Genomic DNA, 27,687 nt, shown 5'->3' on the forward strand with positions numbered 1-27,687 from the left:
CGTCATCATTATCACTGGCATTCTCTGTTTCAGACTCACGTAAATGGTCAACGACGCAACACAACGCAACCACCGCATGCAAGCAAAGCAAAGCAACCAAGCAACCTACCGAATAACAACGGGCCTCCCGCTCATCTATCCAATCTGTCCCGTCTTGCATCTACCACTGAAAGTTTGGCGGAGCACTCTCGGTAAGATGGATAAAATGGGTCAGTTAATTCCCCTCCTCCTGGGAAATAACTTAGCAGAGGGAGGCTTGTGACGCGCACTGCCCAGAACCTTTCGCACTGTGACGAGACTCCACTAATCACTCACTGAAAAGGAGACGGTGTTAGCGGTTGTTGCCACCCACCAGCCGAAGCCAGGGCCACGCCGTTGGTTGCCTCAGGATGGACCCTTTCCGCGTAATGTGACGGAGCAGAAGTACCGTTTGTGTGGGAATATCGGTGAAAGTGTACCTTGGTCAAGTGAGCGTTTCTTTTTTGAGCCCAGCCCAGTCCAGGGGAAACATTCATCATCAAAGAGCCCAGTCCGGGCCCCAGCAGCTCGCAGCCCCAGCAACAGAGGGAAACAACAAAGCTTGCAGCCTTGTCAATCCCTGATTGAAGATGTGATGTTCAGGAGGCTTATCTACGCGGACGGCTGTTGACACCTTCAATATGATAGTTCAAATAAGCACAAAGGATATATGACAAGCTAGAGGCATATAGCATTAGCAAAGTGAATCAACCTCCAAACTTGGTTCTGATTCAAAGCCGAAACCTACTTTCAGCTGTCATTGTCTGCTCTTAGATACGCTATCAAAACACAGTGCGGTTTGCAAACGCCTTGCTTGTTCTCAACAACCCTGCCCAACCCCCAGCATCACCAGCACCAAGACCGTTGACACTGGCACTTGGTACTTTGATTCCAGCACTCTTGACGCGCTATTCAGAGGTACCTCCCGTCCTTGGAACTGCCCTGGCTGCCTGCTGTCCTGTGCTTGCCCACCCGCTGTTGGGTCCTATCCTGTCCTGGCGCCCGCCCCGGGCTGTCGCTCCAGTGCCTGCAGCACAGTCAGGCCCCCAGTCCTAGCGAGAAAAAAACCAAGCCCAAGCCTATTTCACCCAAAAAACCAAAGCCCCTTCTTCCTCGCGTCTCTTTTCTGACTGAGGTGCTCGCTCTCTCTCTCTACTGCCAGTCCCAACCTAACCCAACTCAAACTCTCCTCTTTCTCTATCCATCCATTTCCCATCCCCATCGACCCGCAGCCGCCGCCCTCCGCGAAACTCACAACCTGCACCATCTCCCAAGCTCAAGCTCAAGCTCGCATTTCACGCCAGCAACTTCGTCCATTTCTTTCAACTTTTTAACCAAAAACCACATCTAATCAATAACCATGGCTGAGATCCGCCGAAAGCTCGTCATTGTCGGCGATGGTGCTTGTGGTAAAACCTGTTTGTTGATGTGAGTTGGCCTTCTATCACGACACGACACGACTTCAAAGTCGACCTCCCGTCGCCCATCACGTTCCTATCCCATCGCCACGTTGGCATCACAATGTCTCTATCAGATAGAGTCTCAAGAAGAGGGCGATATGATGGTTTTTGGTCTCTTGGACAGCCCAGCGCTTCGCATCGCTTGACGCCATCAGCTCTATCATTACCGTGATAGACGCACATGCCCCTTGCTTCACCTCACCGTCCTCCGTCGCCGTTTTCATTACCATCATCGCTATCATTATTCTAAACCACTTGATCAACACGATGCTAACTAATCCTCCAGTGTTTTCTCCAAGGGCACTTTCCCTGAGGTAAGAATTGACTTTGTTGCGGCGTCGCCTTTCAACCTTCGCACGCTTAGCCACGCGGCTTGATAAACAGCCTTATCATGCAACGGGCATCACCACAACAACCTCCTTGCTGACAATTCCGCCTTCAGGTCTACGTCCCCACCGTTTTCGAGAACTACGTCGCCGATGTCGAGGTTGATGGCAAGCACGTCGAGCTCGCACTATGGGATACTGCTGGTCAGGAGGATTACGACCGTCTTCGACCCCTGTCTTACCCCGACTCCCACGTTATCCTGATCTGCTTCGCTGTTGACTCTCCCGACTCTCTTGACAACGTCCAGGAGAAGGTTTGTTCGCCCTCCAGTGCCAGATGGCTGGATTTCAGTTGCTATTGATACAGCTTTGCTGACACGTGCTCTTACAGTGGATCTCTGAGGTTCTGCACTTCTGCCAAGGTCTCCCTATCATTCTTGTCGGCTGCAAGAAGGATTTGCGATACGACCAGAAGACCATCGAGGAGCTCCGAAAGACCAGTCAGAAGCCTGTCTCCCCCGAGGAGGTACGATACATTGCCCCAACAAGCGCCAATCAAGCTCTCGAAACTTGATTGGCCAGCTTGCTGCACGTCTTCTTGAAACATGCTAACAGTTGTCGATAGGGTGAGGAGGTTCGCAAGAAGATCGCTGCCTACAAGTACCTTGAGTGCTCAGCCAAGACCAACGAGGGTGTCCGCGAGGTGTTCGAGCACGCTACTCGCGCTGCTCTGCTGTCGCGAAGCACCCGTGGTAGCAAGCACAAGAAGTGCCTTGTTCTGTAAAGGGCGCTATGGAAGCCCTCTGAGCGCAGCCCACGCACACGTGCCGTGGCTTGACCCTGCGTTGTAATCCTTTGTCGTTCCAGTTCAACCTCGACTTGGCCCCGGCAGTTCGGATACGGGTTCGTGGCAGCCAAGAAGGAGAAGGCTGTCGGCATGCATCGGTTTTCTCGGAATCTGGAGTTTGATATCGTCTCGCTCATGTCTGGTCCATTGGCCTACGCGCCGACCCTTCTCGCTGGATTGATGGTTTTCTTGTCGGCAGAGCCCATGGTTTCTTGGACCTCCTGAATCTCCCAGGCGGTTACTTTTCCCGGCAGATACCTCGTCTTTTTTATTATCACCACTGGCATGCGAGCGGGACCTTTGTTTTATGTATGTGCTTGTCGCGCATGGGGGAGGTGGGCCAGATGTCTTTTTTCTTGTTTGGGGGGCTGTTGAGGAGGAGGATGAGGAGTGGCTCTCGTTCCTTGCTCTTCTGCCAGGTCTGTCGGTCACTGCAGACTGACAGATGAGGAACTATCAGGGAGAAGTGTCAGGAGGACGGGAGAAGCTCCGTGGGCTGTTACGGCGAGAGCGTTTGTGTCTGCTTGTGTGGATATGGGGTCCGGCTGGGGGAACCAAGTCGGTCCAGGCCATAAATCTTTTCGTTTTTTCTCTTGAAGCCTCGAGACCGTTACTTAGACCATGGAGATGGGACATCTATTGCGTAGGGCCTGCCTGTTTAATCTCTTGATTTTTTGTATATCCTGTCTATCTGTTTTTGTGATGTTAATGTATGTATGCTCTTGAACGACGTGACCATCCCTATCTACCTAGACCTAGCTTGTCTTGTTTGTATCTTGTTATGCATTGGCATGTCATGTTACACTACTTATAACTGGCTGTCATTCCTCAGCCAGCTTGAACCAAGATGCTTATCCGTCTTGGTATCCGTATCTTGACTGGTCTTATCAAAGACAGCCTCCTTGTCCACGTGCCAATGTCTAGTCATGTGGCCCCCATCCCATGCTAGACTCTTTGATCGGCGCCGAGCCTATTTTGGTTTGGGTGATATCAGTGATGTAATCCCATCAATCACTGTGGAAGTGAGGCAGTTGGAATGATCAGCTATGCGAGCGCGGCGCAGCTTAAGAGGGACAGTTCACGATGCACACACGATGATATGAAGTAAATATCAGTCTTGTTTCCTCAGTATCGAGATAAAACAAATGAGCGAGCGAGCGTATCCTCTGCTTCACAATACCACCCAATGCATGAATATCAACCGCCCAAAAAGAGAGTGACGCTTTCGAACAGCGGCCTCATCACAGCAACCACCCAAACCCCCAACCACACTCCATTGTATGCATCCCTGACCTAGCCTAACACCGGTATAAACAACTTCTCGTCCGTCTCATCATATCATCGTGAATCTGTCTCTTGGTCTTTGTGGAGTTTAGACGGGGCAGTGCTAGAAGCAGTCAGCATCATGTCAGATAGAGACGAGAGGGCGAGTATTAGACATACAGCACCGCAGCTACCGCAAGTCTTGCCGCCGCCCTCGATGGCGGCGTTGCACTTGGGGCAAGTGTTGTCGTGGTAGTCAACAAGAGGCTGCATCTTGACTGATTGATATACGAATAGTATGTGATGAGAATAGAGAGAAGAGATGAAGTTTGACTATAGAGAGAGAGCACTAAAGAAGGGACCACAGAGAGAGGGGAAAGGGAACCTAATATATAACCGTCAACCTCAAACAAATCATTCCTCTCTCACACGAGATTTACGTATGTTTCTCTATCCCAAAGCGGGGTTCGTTAATTGTAAGCGCAAATAGCGGGCTTCTGCTTTGTTTTACCCCCTCCTGCTATTCGTTGCGTGTGACACCCCTCTCCTTGTGCTTGTAGCTTCACTTTCTTTTTGTGGTGATTTTTTATGATCCACTTGCTGTGAGGTACGGCAGTAACGTGGCACACTGTATGGATGCTGACTTGTTTTGAGAAAAGACAGTGGAAGTCATGTTTGGTTATCCCGCGGAGGTTGAAAGATGGGTGGGGAATGGAGGATCGTGTGAGAAACAGGTCATAACAGCTTCAGCGGTGTATGAAGTAAGTTGTTCTTATGATATGGATGTTGAGAATACATAAGGTCTGAAAGGAATAGTTTCTCTGAAAAGCTGCTATTGTCCAGAAATATTGGCTTCAACATGTTGGTCAAAGTATAGTGATTGCCTCGCCAGATATCATAGCTTCACCTCACCCATAAGCAGAGATAAGAGCAATAAGAATACGAGTTCATCTGCCGAAGAACTGAAAACTCCATAATGATTGAAATACCGATATCACGCCATGTAACTCCTTACACAATCCAATGTACATGGTACATGGTTTTCTTTGATCTTATTTGATAAATTTGCAACCAAATCATCCGCCTTTTTTACATGACTTATATATCTCAAGCAGCGATACTCCCTGCAGTCACGCATCTTGCTTTCATGCATACTATCTTACACGCTTGTTGTCCCAATAAGGGTCTATGTCTGTTGTGCTTCGTTATGCTATAATGTTGTTTGAATAAAAGTGAAGAGGTAAAGGTAAGAAACGCCTGGTGCTTATACACACTGCGCCGGTCCATCTTTGCCTGTGGAGTGTCAGTACATATTCCATTGACCAATAGTCCAAGATCCAGATCTTCACAGGGCACACAGGGGAACTCACTGTTGATCATCTTCTGCACAGCCTGGATCACACTAATGACCATGACAATCATACCAAACACGACCACTGCACCCGCCATATATGTCCGCCAGCTTCGCGTCGTCAACTTCATATAGCACAACGGAGGCAAGATATAAGCCATGGCCACAGCACTCGTGGCTCCAACAAGCTCAAACACAGCACCAAGATCACATGTCACCAAACTTAGCACCAGAGCTGACGCAACAAGGCTTGTGCTGAATAGGAGATGACGATTCATGTTGAAGGGCTCGTCAGGGAAGAAGTATGTCAACATCACTTCACGGCAGACAAATGCCTCCAGGGGCAAGGTGGTGAGCATGTTGAGGCCAAAGCAAAGACGTGCAATGTTGACCATGGTGTTGTCTGCGGGAAAGTTGTTGAGGACATTGCCTAACGTCTTGTCACCAAAAGTAAGGAAACCGCCTAGAGCGAGGACAAGACAGAACACCATCGATATACCAGTTGAGTAATGAGTGACTCGGGAAAAGTTATCAATGGTAGGTGTCTTGAGAGACCCGTAGATCAGGAGCGAATTGTGATGGCAAACGAAGGCTACATAGGTCAGCAACTCTGGTCATAAGCTCAGATGATCAAGACAGGTCCTTACCGAATGAAATAACACCAATGGCCTGGAAGAAACCGCCATTGAAGAGGAGAAGTGAAGGTGTAAACGAGCCCCGTTCTGACGATGGTGTCAAGATACCTTGTATAAGGATGGTGAGAACAATAACCACCATACCAACAAGCGCAAACGTGCTTGCCTTAGCCAACTGCCCAAATTCCATTAGCCCAAATTCCAACAGGACGATTCGCATTGTAATTCTCACCTTAGAGATATCGCGATACAGCGTCAGGGGATAGGCAATGCCCATCACAAACACCGCAATGGCAACCTGTCGATTTGCCAAGAGTCCTATTACAGGCACATTCGACAAGTTCGGCCACACGGCGACTAGGACATGAGGAATCGTATCGCCAACAATGACACCATATGCGACCATTCCGCCAAACGCAAAGACCCATTGCGCAACACTGATAGCGATCAGCCCGGAGTGTCCAAAGCAGTGCTCAACTGTTCCTTGGAAATGACTCGTCCCGCTGAGCTTGCTGTTGATGACAATAAGACAGATCGTCCAGTCGACTACAACCGTCAAGCCTACCAGCAGCAAGATTCCCCCGACCAGTCCCGCTTGGCGCACAGCGTATGGTTGGCCAATGATGCCCGCACCGATGATGGAGTTCGCCATATTCATGAAGGCTGACTTGAGCCCTGACTTTGGTCGGTTCATCTCATGTTCAGCTTGTTCAGACGGATCCCCCATCGAATTCGCAAGAGCCACACTCGGCGCTTCAATGTCCGTCAGAAGCGGTACACGATGCGCCCGCCCCGGACTCGTCACCTCCTCAACATCAAAGTACGCATCATCTGAAGACCGTCTCTCACGATCCGCAAACCCGCCAAAAGCTTCTCCATTGCTAACGCCCACAATCTCCGGTGTCAAGTCGAAGCGCACGCGGCCGGGAGTCCGGGGCTGGCCATCAGCTTCAACTTTGCCTGAAGCCTTTCCTAAGTCTGCGCTGGCGTTTCCACTGCTATAATCGTCGTCGCCCACGCCAAAGTAGTCGTCGTCGTAATCGTGCCCGTGTTCTAGGAGACCGCGGTCTTCGCCGTGCGGGTTCGGGGGGTCATCGTTCCTGGCGTGCGTCATTGTCGAAGGGGAGTAGCAAGTTGATATTGCGTGTACATTTTCCCCCGGAAGAATAAAGGATTATGTTCGATTCGCTCGCGTATATGTCAAAAGGAAGAAATAATCAAATAATTAGGTGTAAAAGATCGACTGCGAAGCAAAAGGATAGAAAGTCGAATGGTTGTAAGTTGTAAATGGAAAGGTCCTATTCTAAGGATAGGTTGGTTGGTTGGTTGTCTGTCCTTCCCCCAGATAAGCATGGATAGCAAACATTAGCGTCATTTGCAGCATGATAAGCGCTGGGATTGGCGTAATGCCCCTTGTGAAATCGCTGGAATCGCCCACTAGTTGTGTCTAGGCTTATGCAGGGGCACGGATCATTCCAAGAATATTTGAAGAGGTGTTAAGTAAAGGTTGAGGCTTCTATTGAGAAGTTTTGTTTGCTATTCTACGATCAAATGAATAATTGCACAAGAACTCTCTTTATTTGAGCTATAACGCTATCTCACCGTTGTTGATCGTGCCTCAAACCTAACTCAAAGACCCTTACAATTCCAGGGACTCAAAAATAGGGGTCCAATTTACACTCTCCTTTTCAACGGCTGTATTCAAGGGGCGTTCACCAAAACCTTAGGAACTGTCGTCTGAGAATGAGCTATAATTGTCCGTTCAAACACACTCTGATCTTCACCAAGCTGTTGATTCACCTTAGTACCATCAGAAAGCAATTCAGTCCATCCAATGTTTCTATTGGCGTTGATGGTCTATGTCTACTAAAAAATACTTATAGCATGGCTTCATCTGCCATCTGTAGAGACCCGTCATGTTCTCCTCTGCTCGATCGGGTATCGTTGTAGCTCGAACCACATCTTGTCATCCCATGCTGTGAGCTCTCTGTCCTCGTATCCCCTCGCACGATATCTTCGTGTTCTATGCAGCTCTCAAAATATGTATACGCGCTTCTCTGCGCTTCTAACGATTGTATCTGGGTATTAAAAAGAATGTAGTGCCGCTCATCTGACTCTTTCTAGGCCAGGAGGGCGAAAAATGATACTATACAGAAAATGAATGTGAAGCGGGCTTGTGATAATGGCCCTGAAGGTGCTGAGGAGTCTTTTGTTTCGGTTGGCTCGCTTGAGTCAGCAGTAGCAGTGCCAGATGAGACAGATTCTTTGCCTAGACCCATGTCTGGTACTGCACTTGCCTTTGATCCAGAGGTTGTTGTGATGCCAGTCTCTTCGGTGTCATCAGACGTTTTGGTCGCTTGACTGGCGGCCATGGTCTTTGTTGAAGAGCTGCTGTCTTCACTGTCGTCGCTTGAGCCATCTGTGATAGCGTTGGTAGCAAAGCCTATTCCCATTAGCACAAGTTGAATCACTGGAATATGTAAACTTACCAATTCGGCGCTCATCCGCATCAAAAACGGCGTAGACGTTCTTGATAAAGGTATCGCCCAGGAGCCATGCTCCCTTAACAACCTCGAAACCGTAGACGTTGCTGGTGCATTTGCCATCTTTGTTGGGAGGGGAAACCCAGTCCTTTGGTGAAATGACATAGTCGACTCCAGAGAAAGTCACGGTCAAGTTGCCGTTGCTGTCGCAAGGTACAGTATATGTGGTGCCATCGCTGCTCTGGGCTCCGTCGATAAGAGCATGGAGCTTCTTAACGTTGTCCGGTGATCCAAACATGAAAGATGTTCCAGTGTCGATGAAGCTGCGGATGCCACCGATATCTGCCTTCTTGCCGTTGTAGCCCATGTCGTCGATCTCAATAGCCCAGTCATTGTCTTCGCCAATGGACGTATACGTGATCTTGCCGGAATACTTGTCGGGATTCGGTGAGCCAAAGCTGATTTCTCCTTCGTTTGTACCGTCAGCTGCACGGTTCAGAGCAACGCAGAACATGTTCTTTTCGACTTCCTTGGACTTGGCCAGGGCATTGAGAAAGTTGCTGTCGGATCCTTTGTTAATGGCGAGACCAAGAATGCCGTCAAAAGCGAATTCGAGGAACTGGTCCGAAGTCGTATGCGTCAATCCGAACTGATACTTGATGCTCATGCCAGCCACAGTGATTGTGTCGGTTGCCCAGGTACCAGAGACCTTTCCAGAGCCGTATGCAATGTTGAAGTCGGATTTTGACACTTCGAGAGAGTCCGAGTCGCCTTCGCCGAATGTGTTGTGCATCTCACACGCTTTGCTGGTACAAGAAGTGCCCATAACCCAACTTGATCCAGCGCCAGTGTCGATAAGCATGTACATTGTCTTCTTTTCCGATCCAATCTCGACCTCGATGAAGTATGAATAGTCAGTTCCGTCCTGGTCAACACCCTGAGTGTGCTCCTTTGTCGATTCTGTGGCCTCCATGACATCGTATTTGTTATCACGCTTGAGCAGCGTACTGGTGTCAGGGATGCTTCCTCCGGCATATTTGGCAATCAATCGTGCTGCTTCGTGAGCTGCTCTCTCAGTTATCGGTTGGCTGGACTGTAATTGAACGGTCAATGGAATGAAACTGTCAAGCAATTCTCCTGAAACAAACCTGAGGTGATCTTTGCTTGATATCCATACGCACGCCACCACCATTGCCCACACTCTTGGGACTTCGTGCCATACGCTTTTGTCCTACATCGACACGCCAGCTCGGACTATAAGGAAAGAAGGCATGGGCAGATGAGGCCAAAGCCAATTGCACCAATAGAGATCCTGGACGCATATTGAGGCTATATTGAGTCAATTCAACGAAACCTCCCTGGCGCGTATGGAATATGCACTTGGAGGTGGTTGATATAACCTGGATTGGCTTGTATTGAACAAAAACGGAGTGAGACCAGAGCCAAAGCTAATTGGAACAGCTTGTCTCAAACGCGTCCGGAACAGGAAGACAGAATCGAGGCGAGGCCTCTTGAGCCAGAGTTGGCGAGATGTATTAAAGGATTAGAATTACGAGCCCAGCATTGGAAACAAAACGGCACAGCAAAGATGCCGACTGTTAACCAGAACCTGATGCAAGTTGGACAAGCGAAGATGCAACAAACACAAGCCAGACAATGGAAGTGGCTTGGTTACAGTGAGACCAACTCGAGTCTCTCTTTTTCTGGAACAGGGCGTTGAGGTTTCTCGGAAGTCGGAGTACTCGGCTGAGGTCCTGGATCGAGACGAGAGACAAAGAGGAACAAAGAAATGTGCAAATACAAATACGAGAAATGGAAATAAACAGAAAGGAACAAAGCTGAGGGAAGTCGGAGGAGGGAGGGAATTATTACAAATTAAGGTAAGGTAGAGTATAGCATAGAAAAAGAGGTTGAGAGAGGTCGAGGTGAGTGAGTGGAGTTCGGAGGGATAGAGAATGACGGGAAGAGGTGGGTTAGTCTTGGTATGGGGAGATAGCCACAGCTAGTGGAGAGCAGAGAGCACCCGGCGAGGTTGTAGTTCAAGACAACCTACGCACTACCTAGATACAGGGGATAGAAAGTGACCTGAAGGTCCTGTACCTGCTGAAGATATCGTCCCAAAGAGGCAGGCGAACGGAAGGGATAAGAGTTGTCAGAATAGACACATCACATTACTATCATGGCATGATACCAACGTTATATCCACGATACGAAGACCACAGAACCTTCGATCTTTCACCAAAGTTCTCTCTCATCTCTCATAATCAGGCTTGGTTCTAGATCCAAAGCCAAGCTAAATAGACCCCTTGATTGGATATTAGTTATCTTGGCTCGACGATCACCAAGGCCCAGTACCTGTAGATCAGGTATCTCATCATCTGACGGACTGAATCAACCGTCAAACACGACGGGACCTGAAAACAACAAAGAGAAAAGCCGCTCGTAAAACGTTCTCCACCACATGCCAGCTTGAGTCGACGTGCATTTCGACCCGCCCGCCATCAGAGTGCATCTCTGCTCATCACTGGACACCCACCGAACGTTCATCTGTAAGGTTCAGGGGTCGTCAGCCTCTGAATGGCCCGTTACTCTTAGCCGCTTGTTTATTACGGTGGACTCGAGCTGTGGAGATTGCCCTACCTTGCCTGCTTGTCCCCCATGCTACCTCGATATCGGCCGAAAATATGCTTGTCCTCTTTCTGTCTGGTGCTACTTCATCATCTCGTATACCTAATACGTACCCAAAGACAGCGACGTTGCCTGAACGTTGAATGCAAAGTGCTGCTTTCGTTCAGTGACAACTCCCCGAGACAGGGTCTAACGCCAATTTTCTGTGCCCCTGGGACGGATAAGTTAACGTGCAGCTGATGCTTTCGGTTAGACTTCTCCCCCCCAAGATCTGCACAAAGTGGCACACACGAGATATGGTGTAACGCAACGTGGAGCAAGCGGCAAAAGGAAAAAAACAAGCTTCAGCCGATTGATTCAGGCGTTTTCAACTGTCAATGGTGAAAACGAAACACGCGTTCTGTGGAAACCAGGAGCAATATTGTGGTTCCCTTGCCTGAAGTTGATATTCAAAGTATTGGCTATGGCGTATGAAGAAGAAAGCCTCGTCAAGGAATTGAATCCCAACAGCCATTAGATTTTAGAAGTCTTGGCCATATCTAACCTTATCATAACGTTGAATCCAGAGTTTCATCAACCAGACCGTTACAGCCATGTAACCAAATTCCAATTCCGCATTGATATCAATGGCCAAGAAGTTTTAAAGCTTGATGCCCTGGCGTCAAGCTGACACCAAAGTCCCCTTAGACTTGCATCTCTTGACTCGACACCATCGGATCGCCAAGTTCAAGTTGTTGTTTTCTCAACTGACTTGCAGTAGCGTTTTGTCTCCTTACCTTACGCGTCAAACGACGGCGCCACTCTACGGGTCAACGTCAGCTCTAACACGTAACTTCCCCTGACTACTGTGAGCCTCAAAACACTCAGCTCGCTCCAGTTTTCTTCTAGATCCTCTTGGTCATTTTCAGGCGCTTCTTTTGCAGATTATGCGGCGGTAAAGTTGACACTTTGATACTTGACCAGTGCCTATATTGATCACATTGCACAGTATTTCAATTTACTGGTTCATTGAGCTGAAGCCCCAACTATCACAAGTCTTTCGAGGTCGGACTATCGGCCGCCTGGCTTCTTCTCCACGTGTACATGGATTCTCGGATACGTTCCTATCCCTGTTGCCCTGTATTCACATGAAAGCAGCAACATCGAGATGCTATTGACTCAGTTTCAGGCCCAATCCTTCTTAAGTAATGGTAATGCAAAAACATATCATATTCTCAAACCTATTTACGCGGAATTTGTTTCCTATTTAATGTTTGTTCTCTAAGCTCACGCATGACAACCAAGCTCATCCCTGACGCGAGCAACGTCAAAGCTCCCATCGTCGTGCAAAAGCAGCCATTGTTCTTAGTTGCAAACAAGCTGGGGATAACAATATCCTCTGTTCAATCTTTCCCCGAGCCAAATTGGACAAATGTATCATTCCGATCGCAAGGACATGCACACTCTATGTTCCAATCTACAATACAGCATCTCATTGGCTTCCGCCCTTCTCACATTGGCGCCAAGCTCTCCTTCGTAGCCATGCAATTTCACTGAGATTCCAATATATATTCGATGGATCTCTGCTCGCTGCATGCGATTCAATGACTTCATCGCTAATTCAGAATGCCTAAACACAAGTGGATAGCTTCATGGTCCAGGAAGTCCCTTGTCAACTGACCCCGTTGATGAAACAACCGCACGGCACCGTCAATGCCTCTCGGAATTTTAATCTCGACCCCGGCAGCACTATCTGCTCGGATCGTGTCGATCAGGGTAGACCTCAATTTGAATTCATATATTGCAGCTTTTAACCATATCTGTATTCAGCTGTGATAGGTCACTAGCCAAGGGCCTCTCAGGGTTCAATATTTCACCGTCAAAGAGACGGCAGATCTTCATTTCGATAAGGATCGTGACAATATAATCGGTTTTTAACGTCTGTGTTCCAGTTGAGACCGTATTGTTTCTATTTCCAATGTCTATTCCCATGTTTCGTAGTCGCATGTACCCGAAAGACACCCGTGAGGCAACCCATGAATGAGTTTCGGTTTCAGCCTAGATCCTCAACTCCGGTTCCTTACGAAGTCGTCCACGATCATTGACTAGCCATGGGCCACTGCTCTGCTCTTTCAAGCGTCTTCTTCTCAATGCTGTCCTCAGACGCGGTCTCCCAGAGTGTCTTTCGCAGGCCTTCAAATTCCTCTTTGTCAGTGTTTGCGACTCCCCGAGCAGCAACAAGCCGAAGGAAGTACCACACAGACTCATTCCGCCACTTGAACGAGGCTGCGAGTTTCAATGTCTCGCGAAACACAGGCGATGTTTCGGCAGGTTGCTTGTCCAGCAGGAATAGAAGAAATTGCCAGCCAGATATGTCATTGTGATGTGCAAAGCACCACTTTTGCGTAGCGATGATCATGCGTGATATTCCTTCTTGTGAACTTGACAAAGGTAGGATAAAGGCGTTGATCAGGTATCTAGCGTGACACCAGGCATAGTAATTCCGTGGGTGTCTTTCTCCAGATACCATGATGGTTCTTGTGAGGTCATTCTCGGCTGGAACATTGATGTTGTAAACACGAAATTGTTGTATCAGCCATCGACGATGATTCCATAGTGTTGGCGACTTCGTATGTCGATGAAGCCGACTGGTCAGTAAACTATCAATCAGGTGTTTCTCGAGGTGGAGTCTGTCTTGCAGATCTTGTTCTCTCAATTTGTCTCTGATCAGTCGCTTTCTTGTGTTGGCAGCTGTCAGATGCTCTGGGTCCATCAACAGAATAACTGCAGTCGACCTTGAGATATCATCTGACGATACTCGCTGGCTATCAGCCTGGGACTGTTTAAGAAGCTTCTGTGCCACTATGAAAGCCTGCACAAGGCGTAACTTTGGTATGGCCACGGCATTGTCATCTCGCAAGACTGATGCATTGGCATCTAGGATGTGGCTTTTACCCAACAATTCGATCTCTAGAGGCTCATTTGAAGGCTGAATAAGAACACTTGAGATTTCTAGAAATACCGAATGATGATCGCCATGCTTAAGAGATTCCTTGAGACTATTGTCGAGTGCTCGTGACATTGGGATGATCGAGGAAAGAAGGTGAGTTGGAAGTATAGGGTAGGTTTGATTCAACCGACGTGGTGTGGAGGGGTTCTATGGAGCTCCATGCAAGTGTCGGGGTTATGACATGGCTTGACCACGTTTAACAAACCACCAAAACCAACATCACCATCAACATCACGAGCTCAACCTTAGGTTGGTGCAGGGCCGAATACAGAGCTCACATATTCAACGCTTATCACCCGTTACTACCGATAAGATACACTTCGATTCCTAAGATGGCCTCCCTAATGCTCAGCATCTTCGTTGTCGAAGTTGTTGTCAACCTCGTCAATACCATTGGAGCCGCCGCAATCAATAACTTGGTATGCTACTTAGCCCAGGCCGTGTCATCTAGCTCAGCTACTAATTGAAAAAGCTCTGGACAATAATCAACTTCCTCCCCGTATCGACAGCAAAGGCTGCCGGCGAGCAACGCAAGCTCCAGGCCGATTATCTCAAGGTCCGACGAGATCTGAACTCCACGAGTAGTCAGGATGAATTTGCCAAGTGGGCAAAGCTCCGTCGTCAGCACGACAAGCTTCTCGAACAGCTAGAGAAGACCAGTACGTCGCATCTGCCGTAGAGATTCAAGGGAATCAAAGAGAGAGCTGACAAATGACCACTACAGAGAAAACCAACGAGGCAGCACGATCCAACTTTGACAAGATCCTCACCGTTCTCCGAATCGTCGTTACACGCGCTCCGCAATACTTCCTGCCTTTCTGGTACGCTACCGAGCCCATGTTCTGGCTTCCTTACGGCTGGTTCCCTTACTGGGCAGAATGGATCCTGTCTTTCCCTCGCGCCCCCATCGGAAGCGTGAGCATCGCCTCGTGGCAGTTGGCATGCACAGGAGTTATCGCGCTTTTCAGCGACTTGATCGTGGGTATCGCTGGTCTGCTCCTCAACGCGAAGCAGGTCAAGGAAGCACCCGTCGCAGCCCAGAAGGTCGCTGCGGAGGAGAAGAAGAAGTCATAGGCAAACCGCATTGATAGATGTAGCTAGTTCGCGCACATAGTAAAAACATGCATATTTACAAGCAAAGCTTGACTACGATTGGGGAGATGTATCTCTTAGATAAATTTGACGCAAAGTTCCTCATTGCCAAAGCTGAGACTTTGTAACACGACAGAGAATAACCCTTGGCAGGGTATTTGGGGCTTGATCTAGGCAACATATTGACTCTAGCGACCACAGAGAGATCGCCAAAGCTTCGAAAGTGCCAATGGTAATGATGATACACGGATGCACGGGGGGAGTGGGAGGCAGTGAATAACGGCGCAAGAGCCATATTATTGCGCTACTGAGCTATAGTGAGTATTGTGAGGGGTGTGATTGTGAACAAAAAGGCGAAGAAGAGGAGTTGCTTGTGGTGAATGGTTGAGGTGAAGAAGGAAAGAAATTTGTTAAAGAGAAGAAAAATCCGAGGTTTTACGTTGAAAAGAGACGTCGGCCCCACCAAAAGTTCAAGCCCCCACATTGGCCGACAGACGCTGTCCTTCAGGCCTACCTTGGGCTTGGGCGCCACCTTTGCCTTATTGTAGCTGTTCCTGAACTGACGTCGTTTATCAGCCTCGTCTTAATCTTGTAGCAAAACGTGTTCAACTTCGACAACTCAGAACCAACAAAGGAACACGACCATTTCGGCTTGATATTCGCCATAATGGCGATCCCATGGGACTCGTAAGTACATCTCCTAGTATTGAATTTGTCCTCGTGACTTTATTCTTCTTGATAGCCACTTACACATCGTGTACAATCAATAACTAACCTTAACCAGTCTCCGGTCTCTCCTCATATTCTTTGGCCCTATACTTTTACCAAAGGCCATATCATACTATAGATCCGTCAAAGCCTCTTCGCAAGCCCGACATGCGCCTATAGTTCCCGTACCGCCCAAAGTCCGCGTTGCGCTCGCCCTCCTCGCCTTCTTAATCATCAGCTACATCCTCAAGACATTACCACCGTTCGCACCCGAGAACGTGTTCCTTGCGACCCAGAGTCGCCTGCAGATCCCAGTCGATGTTCTTTTCAACCGTGTTGCAGTCGGAAGACCTGACAATGTTCTTACGAAGCAAGACGAAGCGCTGAGGGGCAGATTTGTCAACTTGGAGAGTCGGCTGCTATATTTGCAATTTGGGCCTGAAGTGCTCGCGAACTGCCCGTTCTGCACTTCGGAAGAGCCAAAGACATTCTTCTATTATGCTCTACCACAACTACTGTGGCCTCATATCGCGAACCTCTTCGCCATTGCTTTCGTTACGAGTCCGACTTTCACAGGGCGAGCTGGTTCCCAATGGCGACCAAAGGCTACAATGGCTGCTATGACTATTGCCGCTCTCGATATCTACTTTGTCAACTCTTATAACTATCAAGCCAACGCACGTGCTCTGCGTCTGTCAGAAGTTGACTTCTTTTACTGGACTGCTAGAGTTGCGCGCCTCGTCACCCTCGCAGCTTTCGATGCAGCTCTGGGCTGGCTTCTATATCTATCTGCTACAAACCGCGCCTTCGTCGAGCCTCCATCGCCCGTGGAGCGCATCGAGGCAACTTCCCGTGCTCTCCTTATCGTGAAGAGCAAGCTTAGTGCTCTCGGCATTGTCAAGAACACTGCGCTGCGCGATGAAGATCTTCGATCACGAAGCCATGCCTACTGGAGCCACGAAGTGCGCCTCATGGGCGAGGTCATGGAGGAAAGGGAGGTTGTAGAGGGAGTCAACGATGCATTGACTAATCGCATTGATGTGGCGACCATAACGAGGGACGCTGAAGGATATGCACAAAATGTATTGCACTCCTTGCGTGGAGAAACGGCAGACGACGATAGTATCTAATCCGTCCTCCTGCGTATTATCCCAACCCTTCTTTAACAGAGCTATTCTTACATAGAGGTCTATGACCGTTGAAACCTGGCTTGAATAACCATGAAAACCATATCTCATCCTTTCTCTTGTCACAGTCGAGCGTTATGTCTCTCCCTGAAACATGCACCGTGTCCACTCCATACATACATATAGTGTAATTTCCACATCATAATTCCAACATTCAACATTATGTCTTAGACTCCGGCCTTGTCGACTCTGGCCTCACTGGTCCCGTAGCAGCACTGCTAGTGCTACCCTTCCTACTTGGTGTTTCCAGAGCGCCCTCCTGTGCGCTGCGCTCCAAGAAGTTTGCCCATAGCTCAGACAAAGACTCTTTGTCTTTGGCCGATGTTGACTCGTTGAAGAGATCGGTGTTGAGAGATGGTGAGCTTGGTGTGCGTGTAAATGGTGACATGGGTAGGCGGAGAGAATTAGATGATGTGCCTGGACGAGCGAGACCGGCTTGCTCTCGTTGCTCGTCTGTCCAGTTGAGATAGCCAGCCATTACTTGGAGGACCTGGAAACGCTTGGCGTCACCGCGGTCGAGTGTGAGGAAGTGGAGGAGATGGTTTGTGACGATTTGTCTAGTCGTAGTTAGCATAAAGCTTCATATGAGTTGTCATATACCAGACGTACCTGTCAACATTGTCTTCCGGCTTTGTCTTCTTGAGGTACCGTAGTGCCTTCGTCAAGTGGTCGTTCAACACAATCGCCTCATGTCTCAACTTTCCAATGAGAAGGTTCTTCTCCTTGACCTCCTTCTCGTAAGGCGCTGTTCGCTCAAGCTCTTGTGAGAGCGTTTGTTTGGCTTCTTCAGCTTCCTTTGCGCGGGCATCGGCTTCTTGCACCTGTTTCTTGAGAGCTTGGACTTGCGCCTCGGTTGTTTCGACCATATCGCGAAGCTCCTTCTTGCGAGCATCTTGGATTTCGCGGAGGGCGTTCTGTAGGTTTTCGATAAGGGTCGTTTGGCTCTCTCGCTCTGTAGTGGCGTTCTCGTAGTTTTGTCGTAGGATAGTAACTTGTTCCTCTAGCTCCGAGACCTTGTCAACCAAGCTCTCCTTAATGGATCGCTCTTCCATGGCGATAACTTCCCATTCGCCCATGGCATTGGCGGTGGTCTCCATCTCCTCCTTAAGATGTTGAACATGTCGGACCAATTCTTCCTTCTCCTTGCTCCAGTTTTGTGCTGATAGGTTGTTGCGACTTCGAAGAGTGTTGAGCTCCCTGGTCGCATCTTGTAGCTCCTCCTTTAGCTTGGCGACATCGTCTCCAGACGATACAGCGTTATTTCTTAGTTCCTCATTCTCTGCCTCGAGCTCTTCTATACGCTCTTTGCTTTCTTCGAGCTCTGCCTTGTCACGCTTGAACCGGTCGCTCAGCGTCTGTTTAATCTTCTCAACTCGACCAAGAAGGGTCTGGTATTCCTCTTCGGCATTCTCCTTGGCAGCATTGCTCTCCTCTAGATCGCTCTTGAGTTGTGTGACTTCATTGCTGTGCGTCTCTTGGATATTCTCGAGCTGCTTCCGTAGCTGTTCGACCTCGGCCCGCAAGGCCTCTCGTTCCTGGCTCATGGCCTCTAGCTTGGCGGAGGTATCTGAATCGTCGGGCTTTTCCTTTTCGCCATCAACTGGAGGGGGTGTGAGCCCGTTGCTCTGAGCCTTGGGCTCTACGGCATGCCCGTTACTGTAGACAGGAGGAGCTTCTTCGTTTACGACTTCGTCTGCATTGACTGCGTCTGCATTGACTGGAGTTTCCTGTGGAGTTGATACATGTCAGCGCGCGCGCAATTGTATGATATGGGAGGTGAGCATCATAACTACGTACGGGCTGAGTGGGTGTCTCGGGCTCGTCTTCGAGGGTCTCTTTATCTGAACCCTGTTGAGGGTCTGAACTACCACTAACAGGTTGCTCAGCAGCCTTGTTCTTGTTGGCGTTCTTCTTCTTCTTGTTGTTCTTCTTTTTTGACGACCCTGCACGAGTAGGAAGCGAGACCCCATGGGTTAGGACACGTTCTCGAATCTCCATTTCCACGTCAATTGGCAGGGGTAGGGATTGCACGCACCTGAATTCGTCTCCTGGGTCGGGTTCGTTGCGACGGTGGAAGACATGGTGAGTTTTTTAGTCTGGATAGAGCATCCAGACCCAGATGTAGAGGTTCAATGTCGTGCAGATAATCCTAGCGCCTGTGGGTGGATTACAGGTTGCTTTAAGAGGAACAAACGGGAATTGGATGTTTGGTACGTGTCAGTAATTATTGACCCTCCCTGGTGTTAGGTTCCGTTGGTAGGTGGTGTCCCGTCTCCAAATTGCATGTCAGCAGCCACCAGCTGACGTACCTGGTGGATTTTAGTGGACTTGGCCTGGAAGTGCCCTGGAGTTCCGAGACGTTTCAACGGCTGATCTTCCGGCGAGGTCGGCTCCGAATTGTCGGCCGGCTACTACTGTAGCATTATATCAGTTGCACGAGTATATGATTTTGATCATGAAAATATTCTCTTAACTTTCAAAAACCAATGGCCGACTGTGTGATATTCATGTACCTTGCAGGATCTAGACTCGAGAATGGCCTCCAATCACTGACTGAGGATGGTTCGCTACTTACATATAATGGAACAGTAACTCACGGCTCAACTCTCTCTGATTCGGTGTATGGATCCCTTTCAAACACTGTCAATTCTGTGCCACAGTTATGAGGACAAAATGTTCTTTTCTGTTCCCATCTTAGTGAAACATCCTCCTTTGCACTGACTCACTTATCAGCAACTGCAGTCAGTGCCAGGTGCCATAAAGAAAGACTCCCATGATACGTCGGATCAAAGAATAAGGTTTTTCATTACTCGGTGAATTCAATGTGGCCCATCATGAACCTCAATCAGTTGGTTCCTATACAGCGTTTCGTGTAAGAGACGCAAACATAAGCATTGGTGAATCACGAACTCAAGATCTATGCAAGATATTTTACTCGACGAGGGTAAACTATCTGAGATACGAATTCAAAGCTGATTCAGATATTTTTGCAACAAATCAAGTCAGTTAACTCTGAGTAGATAGTACAAAAAGCTGGACAAGATGCTCTGGTTGAATGTCCAGGTGAAATCGAGCTTAGTCATATTCGAGTGGATCCTCACGATGCTATTTTCTTATCTGTCTCGCGCGTCGAATCTCGTTTTTTCTTCTTCACATATTTTTACCCTTCGCAATCACACTTTTGAAAAAGACCATTGTTTTCCGTGGCTTTTTCGCGATCGAGCGCGAAGTAGACTATAATCGCCTTTCATAATCTCATTGCTTGCTCTTTTATTTCCTATGAGTGCTATGGGTTCGCTTATGTGCGTACATATATCATCGTTGAAAACCTTTTTGTAGAAAAAGAAGAAGCGCGTGACTGATGATCCAACTTGCATTCGTTTCATTATACATGGATCTTTTGAAACTATGTCTATGCCGCTTTAAAACTCCGAAACCCAATTGAATTGAACAATTCCGTACTCAAGCCTTTGCCTTTCGGCCCTTGCCTGCTTTTGTTGCCTTGCCCTTTGCGGCCTTGCCCTTGGCCTTGGGAGCTGGCTTCTCCTCGGTAATGACCTCAGTCTTCTCCTCGACAACTGTCTCAACGACCTCAGCGGGCTCCTCCTCCTTGGGCTCCTCCTCCTTCTCAGCGGGCGCATCTTCAATGGCCTTGGTCTCGCTCTCTCCGTTCTCAATAGCAGCAGGGGCTGGCACGTCCTTGATCTCGGGGGCATCGAACTCGTAACCAAGCTCCTTGAGCTTAGCAGCCTTCTTTGCGCGCTTAGAGTTCTCCTTTGTAACCTTGTTCGCCCATGCAGACTCGGTCAAAGGCTTCTCAAGCTTGTGACCTGCCATCTTGTTCCAGGGGACCTTCTTGAATCGTCGGTTGGCGCCCTTGAACAAATCGTCGCGAACCTGCTCCTTGGGGATCATTCGGCACTTGAGGATGTGGCCGAACAGAAGGTAGTTGTCCATGGTCTTGCACACGATCTCGGCGGTAGAGGCCTCCTCGAACTTGACGAAAGCGTAGTGCTTGCTGGCACCGGTCTTCTTGTTTCGGGAAAGTCGTAGCGCAACGATGGGGCCAAACTGCTCAAAGTACTGTCTCATCTCATGCTCGTAGAAACCGTGGGGAATGCGACCGATGTAGATAACTCCAGCTTCCTCGTCGGAAGACTTGGCGGCCTTCTGCACATCCTTGGAGACCTTGGGGATCTTGCCGACATCCTGTCCCTGCTTGAAGCTAGAGTCGCCCTCGGTGATGTCCTCGTCGTCAGAGTCCAGCTCCTTCACGATCGCCTGGACCTCCTTGCCCTCCTCCGCCTCAGACTCGGAAGATTCATCGGGGATATCGAGTGTGGTGGTTTCCTCCTCGACGACCTTGACTTCCTCGGGCTTGCTCTTGGACTTTTGCGCCGGCTTGGTAGCGGCCTTTTTTGTGACAACAGTCTTCTTGACAGACTTTTGCTTCTTCAGCGACACAGGCGACGCATCCTCGGGGGCTGTAAAAGCTGTGTTAGCGACACAAGAAAAGCTATATCGTGGGCATTATGTCTCTACCTTTTCGCTTAGGCTGGGCAGCTTTGGCAGCGCCGTTGGGCTTCTTGATGTCCGAAGCGGCTAAAAAGAGTCAGCGCATGAATATTCATGACTCTCGAATTACTTACACTTTCTCTTTCTCAATTCTGGGGCCATTGTGTCTGATTTGGTTGTCTTGTTGCTAGATACTCAAAAGCTAGACTCCCACAGAAAAAGATGCGTGGGCCATTGAAAAAAAATGGGATTCTGCCATGTTTGCTCTGGGCGGTGAAGAATCGCGTGCACTATCAGTTTATCGTAGTGGGGGTTGGGGTCCTTTCAGCGGCTTGGTCCACTAAAAAGTGTCTGTAGCTTCTGAAGCTTACAACCCGGGCAGCGCTGTGACATACAGAATAAGACCAATCGGCATCATCAACCATTACCTGACAACTCAATTTATATTCTTGACAGAATCTTATCGACTCATATTCGGCACTTATGCTTCTTGTGAACTTCGAATCAAGCAGACAATAACTCTTCGACCTCAGCCATCTGAAACCGAAGCTTCTCAAACACAACCTAACAGTTCAATACCCAGAACTCTCCATCTTCGCAGTTCGACATTTGATTGCACAAGATGTCAAAAAAGCAAGAGAAACTGACACAAGAGGAGATATGGGATGATTCTGCCCTGATTGACTCTTGGAACGAAGCCTTACAAGAGTACAAGGTAAGTAAGTTCTCTCTATCGCAAACGGTTACTGACAGACATCCTGCAGAAATATCACAGCATTCACGCTAAGGGCGGAAGTGTACGGGAGTTAGAGCCTCAAAATCGGTAAGTTGAATCCTCAAGAGGTGGGATTCACTCGGCTAACTCGTGAACGAAGGGCCGAGGCGGAGGCTGAATCTGGATCTGAGCAACCCCAAGTTACAGAAACAGAAGAGATTGAGTTGGACTCGGGAACAGCAGAACAAAACAAGGTGGGTTTGGCTATGTTGCTCTGTACCATAAGAATCTTGGCTTCATATGCTCAGACAACTAACATGGAAGCTTAGGAGATCCCATCGTCGCGCAACGAGTCTAAGGAGCCAATCGCGTCACAAGGGACTCCCTCATTTCCTATACAAACCGTCCTAGGTTCCGGTAAGTCAAGATCCTTGAATGGTATTTCTTGTCATATAGGACTAATCAAAACACACAGTTCAGGACGAAAGCCTCAAGAAACTCCTTATGTCATGGTACTATGCTGGGTACTACACAGGGTTGTACGAAGGACAACAGCAAGCTCAGCAGAAGTAGGATGGTTCGTAAGCGAAGAAACAATTTTGCATCCTTGAAACACGGAAGAGCGGTAGTCATCCCCAATTTTGTCAGAGAAAGTCATGGCATACGCATGGGTTTCTCGGTCGGGCTGTTGCCATTGATGCTACGATGCAAGATCGGCCGCTGATTCACGTGGAAATGTTCATGGATGGATGAGAACGGATGGATTCAGGAGAGGTTCGTGGCGTTTCCGTCGAAACGAGAGGCCTCAAGATGCCAAGGCCAGAATTTAGAGGTTTGCTGTAAGTCCATATTATGTCGAGATATAGCGACCGCAATTTGTGACCCAAGAGACTATACCAGCGCTAAGTACGGTGCAGGCAGGTCTCCTTCTCTGTGGATACAATACTGCGCAGAGTATGGTTATCAGTTAAGCATCCATAGCAACACCAATGATACACGCAAATCGATTAAGGTAGGTCACATATTAGGTCTCATGCCCTGTCAAAGCGATAAACTTTTTGTCGTCCGAATTATTGTGCCTGGAAGGGTCTATCGCGGACAAGACTATGTCGATGAAACCTCACCGTTGACGATCAATGGTGAAACGGCCTCCGTGCCGCTCAAACGGCGAGGATAAGTGTATTTATTAGCTTGGCCCTTCTTGGCTTCAGTGAGCATCGGGTCGACGATATTATACTGCAATTCTGGTATAATAGAAACCTCAGGTGGCTGGGCCTTGGACTCTGAGCACGCACGGAGTAGCCAAGTCCCGTTCTTGGCTTTGTCGGACCTGTCTCTTTGACGTCTCACCACTAACAAAAACAGCCCCTGTTAACGTTGGTTGATACGACCCTATATAGACTTAATTAAGCACTTTAGGCCTATACTGGCCGCTACGTAAGAAACCCATCCCAATCCTTGTGTCGCATATTACTCGCTTGGCACTAGGAACAGCGCAAAAGGGTAAAACTCCAAAACACCAAACGTGATCCGAGACGGACCTGTCACAGAGACCACCCCCGCATCAACAAGCGTTTCACAGGCCTAGGTAACTAGTTGATCGGATCTAGACAGACCGAAGCGAGCAAAGCTAAGATTCGGCTTCTTCAGCGGCCGTGTTTCGAAAATGTGTTTGAGGGCTTGTCTTTTCAAGGGGGTTACAGGCGGTTCCATTGTTTAAACAGTTTCGCTCGCTCGTGAGAAGCAAGGCAAGGTATAATAAGGGCACAGCAGTACCACGATTGTCAACAAACATCCCATCCCCATATCTCCATCTCTTTCTCAATTGTTTCTTGTGCTTCATTCTTTTTGCACTTGAGAATTCCTTTCTTTGAAGGCAGGCCCTCTTCATTATTACTTACTTAGTCTCTTAATCGCTAGATCGATCTCATCTCGACTCGTCTCTGGCCCGAACAACTCGCAATCTTTTTCCTTTTCTACTTTAATACCCTCAAGTTTAAACATCATGAAAGCTTCAACTAGTCTGGCCGTGGCCGCCGCCTTTGCGCCCTTGACCATGGCGCGTTTCCTCGACTTTGCTCAGCCTGAACGACGGGATCATCCTATGCCTGCCGAAGCTGTACCCGCGGAAGCCATACCTGGAAACTCTCTTCCTGCAGAGCTTCTCAGTGGACACAAGAAGATCGTTTCGGGAGGTCACAAGATCTCCAAGACCGAGATCATCATCATCTGGGCGAACCCTGGAGCAGGTGCCGAAACTACCACCATCAACGAAAAGGTCACAGTTACTGAGACCGTCACCAAGGGAGGCGAGGCCGTTGCTACTCCTGCAGCTCCTTCTCAGCACACCGTCACTGTTGGTGGTCCAGGAGGTCTAGTCTACCAGCCTGAGGAGCTTCACAATATCCCCATCGGCGACACTGTTGTCTTCGAGTTCCTGTCACAGAACCACACCGTCTCTCAGTCTGGTTTCGATAAGCCTTGTGCTCTTCTCGAGGGTGGCATGGACTCTGGTTTCATGCCCAACCCTAACAACACCGTTTCTCCTCCTCCCCAAGTCGCTATGCAAGTCATGGTTGACACTCCTCTCTGTACGTGACAACCCTAATCGTATCCTGGTTCTTATACTAAACCATCATAATCTGCTTAAACGATATCCACAAGGTCAAAACTATTCCGTCGTCGCAAGAACAACAACGATGACCTGGAATCCAACGCTGGCCGGCGAGCCTCCCGCGCTTCTAGCCATTCAACAGAATGGTGATGGCAAGGCTACTCCCATCACAGGCGGCGATGCTGCCCCTGCACCTCCCGCTCCTCCTGCTGAGTCCAAGCCTGCTGAGGCTGCACCACCTGCTCCCGCGGCTCCTGAAGCCACAGGAGTTGTCCCTGGAAAGGGTGTCATCGGTGGCGATGGCAGCTGTGTATGCATGGTCTCCTGCTCAGCTGGTGGATTCCCAGCTCAGGCCCAAGGCATTAACTCATTTGGCGGCATGGGTGGTAAGTCATCTTCAACTCTTTCCTACGGTGCCAAATACTAACGATTCTCAAGGTGCCATGCCTTACAAGTTGGACAGTGTGGTTTAAGTTGAGCAATGACATGAAATTCTTGGAGGTGTTGATACCACGGACGATTTGAGTTGAATATGTTATTACTTGAATGTACCATTTATGGGTTTTAGACGACTGGGATTATGTTTGGGTACCTGGCCTAGATGGCTGATAAAATCTTCACGGGCTTGAAGATCGGTTTAGGTAGTTTAATGGGACAAAGCTTTATGGGAGAAATCATGATACCTTGTAATATCTGGTGAAGTTGCTATGCCTGTCATTCACTATACCGTGAAGTACGTGCCTTTAATCTTGTATCACAAAAGAAAGAGAACAGGTATGTTAACGAGAACCACAGAGAGGTAATTTTAGTCTCTGTTTCCAAGTCTCTATGGCACAGCATTTATAGTACAGTATTATAAACCCCTGGGGGTAGCCAACGTTATCCTTACTCCTGAGACAATGCAAAACTACACTTTTTATCCATTTCCTTATGCCATCCAGTCTATTCCAGATTCCATCCATATAACTATGTTCCGTCCATCTCAAGATCTGGATCAACTTCTGTTCCTAGATCCCGGTCCTCAACAAACCGACGTCCAACAAGTTCGTCGGGTAAATATGTCTGCTTCACCTGTCCATCACGGTAATTTGGTGGATACTTGTACTCAGCGCCATATCCCATGTCACGCATGAGTCTTGTAGGAGCATTGCGCAGATGCAGAGGTACAGGAAGACCGGCCACACCTGGTTCGCGTAGGGCTGCGTAGGCATTGTTGAGAGCACGGTAGGCCTTGGTGCTCTTGGGCGCATTACATAGCGCAACAGTACAGTGTGCCAGAGGTATCCTAGCTTCTGGCATGCCAATTTGTTGTGTGGCTGTGTATGTTGCCGTAGCAAGTGGTAGGAGGGTGTTATCCGCCAGGCCAACGTCTTCGGAGGCAATGACAACCATGCGGCGGGCGATGAATAAGGGGTCCTCGCCGGATTGGAGCATGCGAGCAAGATAGTAGAGTGCCGCATCTGCATCGTTTCCACGGACCGACTTGTGGAAAGCAGAAATAGTATCGTAATGTTGGTCGCCTGCACGGTCATAAACGAGAGTCTTGGTAAGGGCGGCTTTGATATCTTCTTGTGTGATACCCTCACGAGTTGTGAGCGAAAGGGCGAGCTCGAGGAGGTTCAAGGCAGTACGAGCATCACCATCCGCAAAGCGTGCCAGGTAGGTCACCATAGCTTCGTCCAATAATGGTGTTTGCGGATAAACTGATTCTTCCTCCTTGATTGCCCGCTGTAAAATGCGTACTACATCCTCTGCTGTAAGAGACTGCAACGTAAAGGTACGACATCGGGAGAGCAAAGCATTTGCCACCTTGAAAGAAGGGTTCTCTGTAGTTGCGCCGATGAGCGTCACAGTACCGGCCTCAACAGGCTTGAGGAACACGTCTTGCTGGGCCTTATTGAAGCGATGAATCTCGTCACAAAATATTATGGTCTTGCGACCAGTAAGAGCAAGATCATTCATCGCCTCTTGGAAGTATTTCTTGCACTCGCTGACTCCTGTACTTGTCGCATTGAGTTCGATGAACCGACTGCCGACCATACGAGCGATACATCGTGCTATTGTCGTCTTTCCTGTGCCTGAAGCACCCCAGAGAATCATCGAGGGTACTTGGTTCGACTCGATCAGAGAGCGCAGCACACCATTTGGTCCGACTAGATCTTGTCCGCATACTTCGTCGAGGTTTCGTGGTCGCATTCGTTCGGCCAAAGGCGCAGCTCGTTGTGTCTTTGTCTTCTTCGCCGCTCTTCCATCCTGCTCAGTATTTGGAGACCAAGTACTCGTTCCGTTGGCATTCTCGCCGTTCGTCGTCTCTTCCGCATCCTTGAAGCTTGCTACCCCATGACCTGGGCCTTCTTCGAAAGTCCTTTTCTTCCCTGCTATGGGTTGTAATGCTCCGTTGACGGGAGTCGCTGTTCGGTTCTCTGAGGCAGCTTGTCGTTTGGGCGCGGGCGTAGAGAAGAAGTTAGAAGCGCTTCGTTTCTGAGAGTTACTTTGTGGTGTCTGTGATTGCGGTGGTGTCGGGGCCTTCTCTTTGTCTATGATGAAGCTCTCGCATCCTGAGTCGATGTGGCTGTTGATCTCGGACGATTTGACAGGCTTGTTGCAGATGGGGCAGTCGACCGCCATGGTCGCTGTAGTCGTGCCGATCACCGAACCACAGAGGGCGAGCTTGGTTTGTTATGCGACTTGGCAGTGGACGTTAGGTTGTGGTGAGTTGTCATCGGTTGGTTGGCAGATTAGGATCATGCATGGAATGAAGCATGGGAGGTGACCAGCTCAAGTGAACAAAATAGAGTGGACCGTACCTGAACTAACTAAAACGCGTGCAAGTCCGTGTTCAAAATCGTGGGGACC

At 48.9% G+C, this 27,687-nt stretch overlaps 13 protein-coding genes across 16 annotated transcripts; 6 read left to right on the forward strand and 7 right to left on the reverse strand.

Annotated features, from left to right (window-relative positions):
- The first annotated feature begins 549 nt into the window (after positions 1-549).
- On the forward strand, positions 550-3,828 carry FOXG_13835 (GTP-binding protein rhoA). Its single transcript, XM_018393854.1, has 5 exons — positions 550-1,446; positions 1,765-1,792; positions 1,921-2,118; positions 2,196-2,330; positions 2,430-3,828. Exons 1-5 carry the CDS (start codon positions 1,379-1,381, stop codon positions 2,586-2,588), a joined length of 588 nt encoding a protein of 195 aa, XP_018253211.1. The 5' UTR covers positions 550-1,378; the 3' UTR covers positions 2,589-3,828.
- A 195-nt stretch (positions 3,829-4,023) lies between these two features.
- FOXG_21268 (uncharacterized protein) lies at positions 4,024-4,187 on the reverse strand (the record flags this gene model as incomplete). Its single annotated transcript, XM_018401591.1, has 2 exons — positions 4,024-4,038; positions 4,095-4,187. 2 exons carry the CDS (start codon positions 4,185-4,187, stop codon positions 4,024-4,026), a joined length of 108 nt encoding a protein of 35 aa, XP_018253212.1.
- Positions 4,188-4,842: 655 nt separating this feature from the next.
- Positions 4,843-7,218, reverse strand: FOXG_13836 (uncharacterized protein; the record flags this gene model as incomplete). 2 transcript variants are annotated; one of them, XM_018393856.1, is made up of 4 exons in its annotated part: positions 6,133-7,218; positions 5,913-6,075; positions 5,285-5,857; positions 4,843-5,207 (listed from the first exon to the last, which is right to left on the reverse strand). In XM_018393856.1, the coding sequence occupies exons 1-4, from the start codon at positions 7,012-7,014 to the stop codon at positions 5,179-5,181; spliced, it is 1,647 nt and encodes a 548-aa protein (XP_018253214.1). In that variant the 5' UTR covers positions 7,015-7,218. The 2 variants fall into 2 exon arrangements, with proteins under 2 accessions (XP_018253214.1, XP_018253213.1); XM_018393855.1 differs by having other exon boundaries at positions 5,022-5,857.
- A 349-nt stretch (positions 7,219-7,567) lies between these two features.
- Positions 7,568-10,532, reverse strand: FOXG_13837 (uncharacterized protein). 2 transcript variants are annotated; one of them, XM_018393857.1, is made up of 3 exons: positions 9,532-10,532; positions 8,390-9,476; positions 7,568-8,343 (listed from the first exon to the last, which is right to left on the reverse strand). In XM_018393857.1, exons 1-3 carry the CDS (start codon positions 9,703-9,705, stop codon positions 8,021-8,023), a joined length of 1,584 nt encoding a protein of 527 aa, XP_018253215.1. In that variant the 5' UTR covers positions 9,706-10,532; the 3' UTR covers positions 7,568-8,020. The 2 variants fall into 2 exon arrangements, with proteins under 2 accessions (XP_018253215.1, XP_018253216.1); XM_018393858.1 differs by having other exon boundaries at positions 7,718-8,343; positions 8,390-10,372.
- A 1,689-nt stretch (positions 10,533-12,221) lies between these two features.
- Positions 12,222-14,143, reverse strand: FOXG_13838 (uncharacterized protein). Its single transcript, XM_018393859.1, has one exon. It carries the CDS (start codon positions 14,070-14,072, stop codon positions 13,089-13,091), a length of 984 nt encoding a protein of 327 aa, XP_018253217.1. The 5' UTR covers positions 14,073-14,143; the 3' UTR covers positions 12,222-13,088.
- Positions 14,144-14,163: 20 nt separating this feature from the next.
- On the forward strand, positions 14,164-15,386 carry FOXG_13839 (uncharacterized protein). The gene is made up of 3 exons (XM_018393860.1): positions 14,164-14,419; positions 14,473-14,659; positions 14,725-15,386. The coding sequence occupies exons 1-3, from the start codon at positions 14,333-14,335 to the stop codon at positions 15,072-15,074; spliced, it is 624 nt and encodes a 207-aa protein (XP_018253218.1). The 5' UTR covers positions 14,164-14,332; the 3' UTR covers positions 15,075-15,386.
- Positions 15,387-15,625: 239 nt separating this feature from the next.
- Positions 15,626-17,055, forward strand: FOXG_13840 (uncharacterized protein). The gene is made up of 2 exons (XM_018393861.1): positions 15,626-15,779; positions 15,877-17,055. Exons 1-2 carry the CDS (start codon positions 15,760-15,762, stop codon positions 16,928-16,930), a joined length of 1,074 nt encoding a protein of 357 aa, XP_018253219.1. The 5' UTR covers positions 15,626-15,759; the 3' UTR covers positions 16,931-17,055.
- FOXG_13841 (uncharacterized protein) lies at positions 15,877-19,258 on the reverse strand. Of its 2 annotated transcripts, XM_018393863.1 has the most exons (4): positions 19,023-19,258; positions 18,785-18,930; positions 17,597-18,714; positions 15,877-17,544 (listed from the first exon to the last, which is right to left on the reverse strand). In XM_018393863.1, the coding sequence occupies exons 1-4, from the start codon at positions 19,066-19,068 to the stop codon at positions 17,148-17,150; spliced, it is 1,707 nt and encodes a 568-aa protein (XP_018253221.1). In that variant the 5' UTR covers positions 19,069-19,258; the 3' UTR covers positions 15,877-17,147. The 2 variants fall into 2 exon arrangements, with proteins under 2 accessions (XP_018253221.1, XP_018253220.1); XM_018393862.1 differs by having other exon boundaries at positions 18,785-19,258.
- Positions 19,259-20,154: 896 nt separating this feature from the next.
- On the reverse strand, positions 20,155-21,750 carry FOXG_13842 (uncharacterized protein). Its single transcript, XM_018393864.1, has 3 exons — positions 21,637-21,750; positions 21,530-21,589; positions 20,155-21,471 (listed from the first exon to the last, which is right to left on the reverse strand). Exons 1-3 carry the CDS (start codon positions 21,662-21,664, stop codon positions 20,450-20,452), a joined length of 1,110 nt encoding a protein of 369 aa, XP_018253222.1. The 5' UTR covers positions 21,665-21,750; the 3' UTR covers positions 20,155-20,449.
- A 374-nt stretch (positions 21,751-22,124) lies between these two features.
- On the forward strand, positions 22,125-22,790 carry FOXG_13843 (uncharacterized protein; the record flags this gene model as incomplete). Its single annotated transcript, XM_018393865.1, has 5 exons — positions 22,125-22,217; positions 22,267-22,325; positions 22,378-22,471; positions 22,547-22,634; positions 22,693-22,790. 5 exons carry the CDS (start codon positions 22,125-22,127, stop codon positions 22,788-22,790), a joined length of 432 nt encoding a protein of 143 aa, XP_018253223.1.
- A 172-nt stretch (positions 22,791-22,962) lies between these two features.
- FOXG_21269 (uncharacterized protein) lies at positions 22,963-23,394 on the forward strand (the record flags this gene model as incomplete). The annotated part of the gene is made up of 1 exon (XM_018401592.1): positions 22,963-23,394. The coding sequence occupies one exon, from the start codon at positions 22,963-22,965 to the stop codon at positions 23,392-23,394; it is 432 nt and encodes a 143-aa protein (XP_018253224.1).
- A 320-nt stretch (positions 23,395-23,714) lies between these two features.
- On the forward strand, positions 23,715-25,508 carry FOXG_13844 (uncharacterized protein). Its single transcript, XM_018393866.1, has 3 exons — positions 23,715-24,808; positions 24,882-25,217; positions 25,270-25,508. The coding sequence occupies exons 1-3, from the start codon at positions 24,223-24,225 to the stop codon at positions 25,302-25,304; spliced, it is 957 nt and encodes a 318-aa protein (XP_018253225.1). The 5' UTR covers positions 23,715-24,222; the 3' UTR covers positions 25,305-25,508.
- Positions 25,509-25,604: 96 nt separating this feature from the next.
- FOXG_13845 (ATPase) lies at positions 25,605-27,655 on the reverse strand. The gene has a single exon (XM_018393867.1). The coding sequence runs from the start codon at positions 27,457-27,459 to the stop codon at positions 25,798-25,800; it is 1,662 nt and encodes a 553-aa protein (XP_018253226.1). The 5' UTR covers positions 27,460-27,655; the 3' UTR covers positions 25,605-25,797.
- Positions 27,656-27,687: the final 32 nt, after the last annotated feature.

The sequence above is a fragment of the Fusarium oxysporum genome, chromosome 10 (genome assembly GCF_000149955.1).
Source record: "Fusarium oxysporum f. sp. lycopersici 4287 chromosome 10, whole genome shotgun sequence".
Lineage (NCBI taxonomy): Eukaryota > Fungi > Ascomycota > Sordariomycetes > Hypocreales > Nectriaceae > Fusarium > Fusarium oxysporum.

What these genes read in the sequence shown, in the direction of transcription:
- FOXG_13844 (XM_018393866.1), top strand. Translation starts at nt 24,223, where the DNA reads ATGAAAGCTTCAACTAGTCTGGCCGTGGCCGCCGCCTTTGCGCCCTTG. An exon ending in CATGGTTGACACTCCTCTCT is followed by an intron (nt 24,809 to 24,881) that starts GTACGTGACAAC and finishes GATATCCACAAG; the next exon opens with GTCAAAACTATTCCGTCGTC. An exon ending in CTCATTTGGCGGCATGGGTG is followed by an intron (nt 25,218 to 25,269) that starts GTAAGTCATCTT and finishes ACGATTCTCAAG; the next exon opens with GTGCCATGCCTTACAAGTTG.
- FOXG_13842 (XM_018393864.1), bottom strand. Translation starts at nt 21,664, where the DNA reads ATGGCCCCAGAATTGAGAAAGAGAAAGT. An exon ending in AGAATTGAGAAAGAGAAAGT is followed by an intron (nt 21,590 to 21,636) that starts GTAAGTAATTCG and finishes GACTCTTTTTAG; the next exon opens with CCGCTTCGGACATCAAGAAG. An exon ending in TGCCCAGCCTAAGCGAAAAG is followed by an intron (nt 21,472 to 21,529) that starts GTAGAGACATAA and finishes CAGCTTTTACAG; the next exon opens with CCCCCGAGGATGCGTCGCCT.
- FOXG_13841 (XM_018393862.1), bottom strand. Translation starts at nt 18,985, where the DNA reads ATGGAGATTCGAGAACGTGTCCTAACCCATGGGGTCTCGCTTCCTACT. An exon ending in CCGAGACACCCACTCAGCCC is followed by an intron (nt 18,715 to 18,784) that starts GTACGTAGTTAT and finishes TCAACTCCACAG; the next exon opens with GAAACTCCAGTCAATGCAGA. An exon ending in CCGGAAGACAATGTTGACAG is followed by an intron (nt 17,545 to 17,596) that starts GTACGTCTGGTA and finishes AACTACGACTAG; the next exon opens with ACAAATCGTCACAAACCATC.
- FOXG_13835 (XM_018393854.1), top strand. Translation starts at nt 1,379, where the DNA reads ATGGCTGAGATCCGCCGAAAGCTCGTCATTGTCGGCGATGGTGCTTGT. An exon ending in GGTAAAACCTGTTTGTTGAT is followed by an intron (nt 1,447 to 1,764) that starts GTGAGTTGGCCT and finishes CTAATCCTCCAG; the next exon opens with TGTTTTCTCCAAGGGCACTT. An exon ending in CCAAGGGCACTTTCCCTGAG is followed by an intron (nt 1,793 to 1,920) that starts GTAAGAATTGAC and finishes TTCCGCCTTCAG; the next exon opens with GTCTACGTCCCCACCGTTTT.
- FOXG_13839 (XM_018393860.1), top strand. Translation starts at nt 14,333, where the DNA reads ATGGCCTCCCTAATGCTCAGCATCTTCGTTGTCGAAGTTGTTGTCAAC. An exon ending in CCGCCGCAATCAATAACTTG is followed by an intron (nt 14,420 to 14,472) that starts GTATGCTACTTA and finishes TAATTGAAAAAG; the next exon opens with CTCTGGACAATAATCAACTT. An exon ending in CGAACAGCTAGAGAAGACCA is followed by an intron (nt 14,660 to 14,724) that starts GTACGTCGCATC and finishes TGACCACTACAG; the next exon opens with AGAAAACCAACGAGGCAGCA.
- FOXG_13845 (XM_018393867.1), bottom strand. Translation starts at nt 27,459, where the DNA reads ATGGCGGTCGACTGCCCCATCTGCAACAAGCCTGTCAAATCGTCCGAG.
- FOXG_13838 (XM_018393859.1), bottom strand. Translation starts at nt 14,072, where the DNA reads ATGTCACGAGCACTCGACAATAGTCTCAAGGAATCTCTTAAGCATGGC.
- FOXG_13840 (XM_018393861.1), top strand. Translation starts at nt 15,760, where the DNA reads ATGGCGATCCCATGGGACTC. An exon ending in ATGGCGATCCCATGGGACTC is followed by an intron (nt 15,780 to 15,876) that starts GTAAGTACATCT and finishes AACCTTAACCAG; the next exon opens with TCTCCGGTCTCTCCTCATAT.
- FOXG_13837 (XM_018393857.1), bottom strand. Translation starts at nt 9,705, where the DNA reads ATGCGTCCAGGATCTCTATTGGTGCAATTGGCTTTGGCCTCATCTGCC. An exon ending in TCAAGCAAAGATCACCTCAG is followed by an intron (nt 9,477 to 9,531) that starts GTTTGTTTCAGG and finishes GTTCAATTACAG; the next exon opens with TCCAGCCAACCGATAACTGA. An exon ending in TGCGGATGAGCGCCGAATTG is followed by an intron (nt 8,344 to 8,389) that starts GTAAGTTTACAT and finishes TAATGGGAATAG; the next exon opens with GCTTTGCTACCAACGCTATC.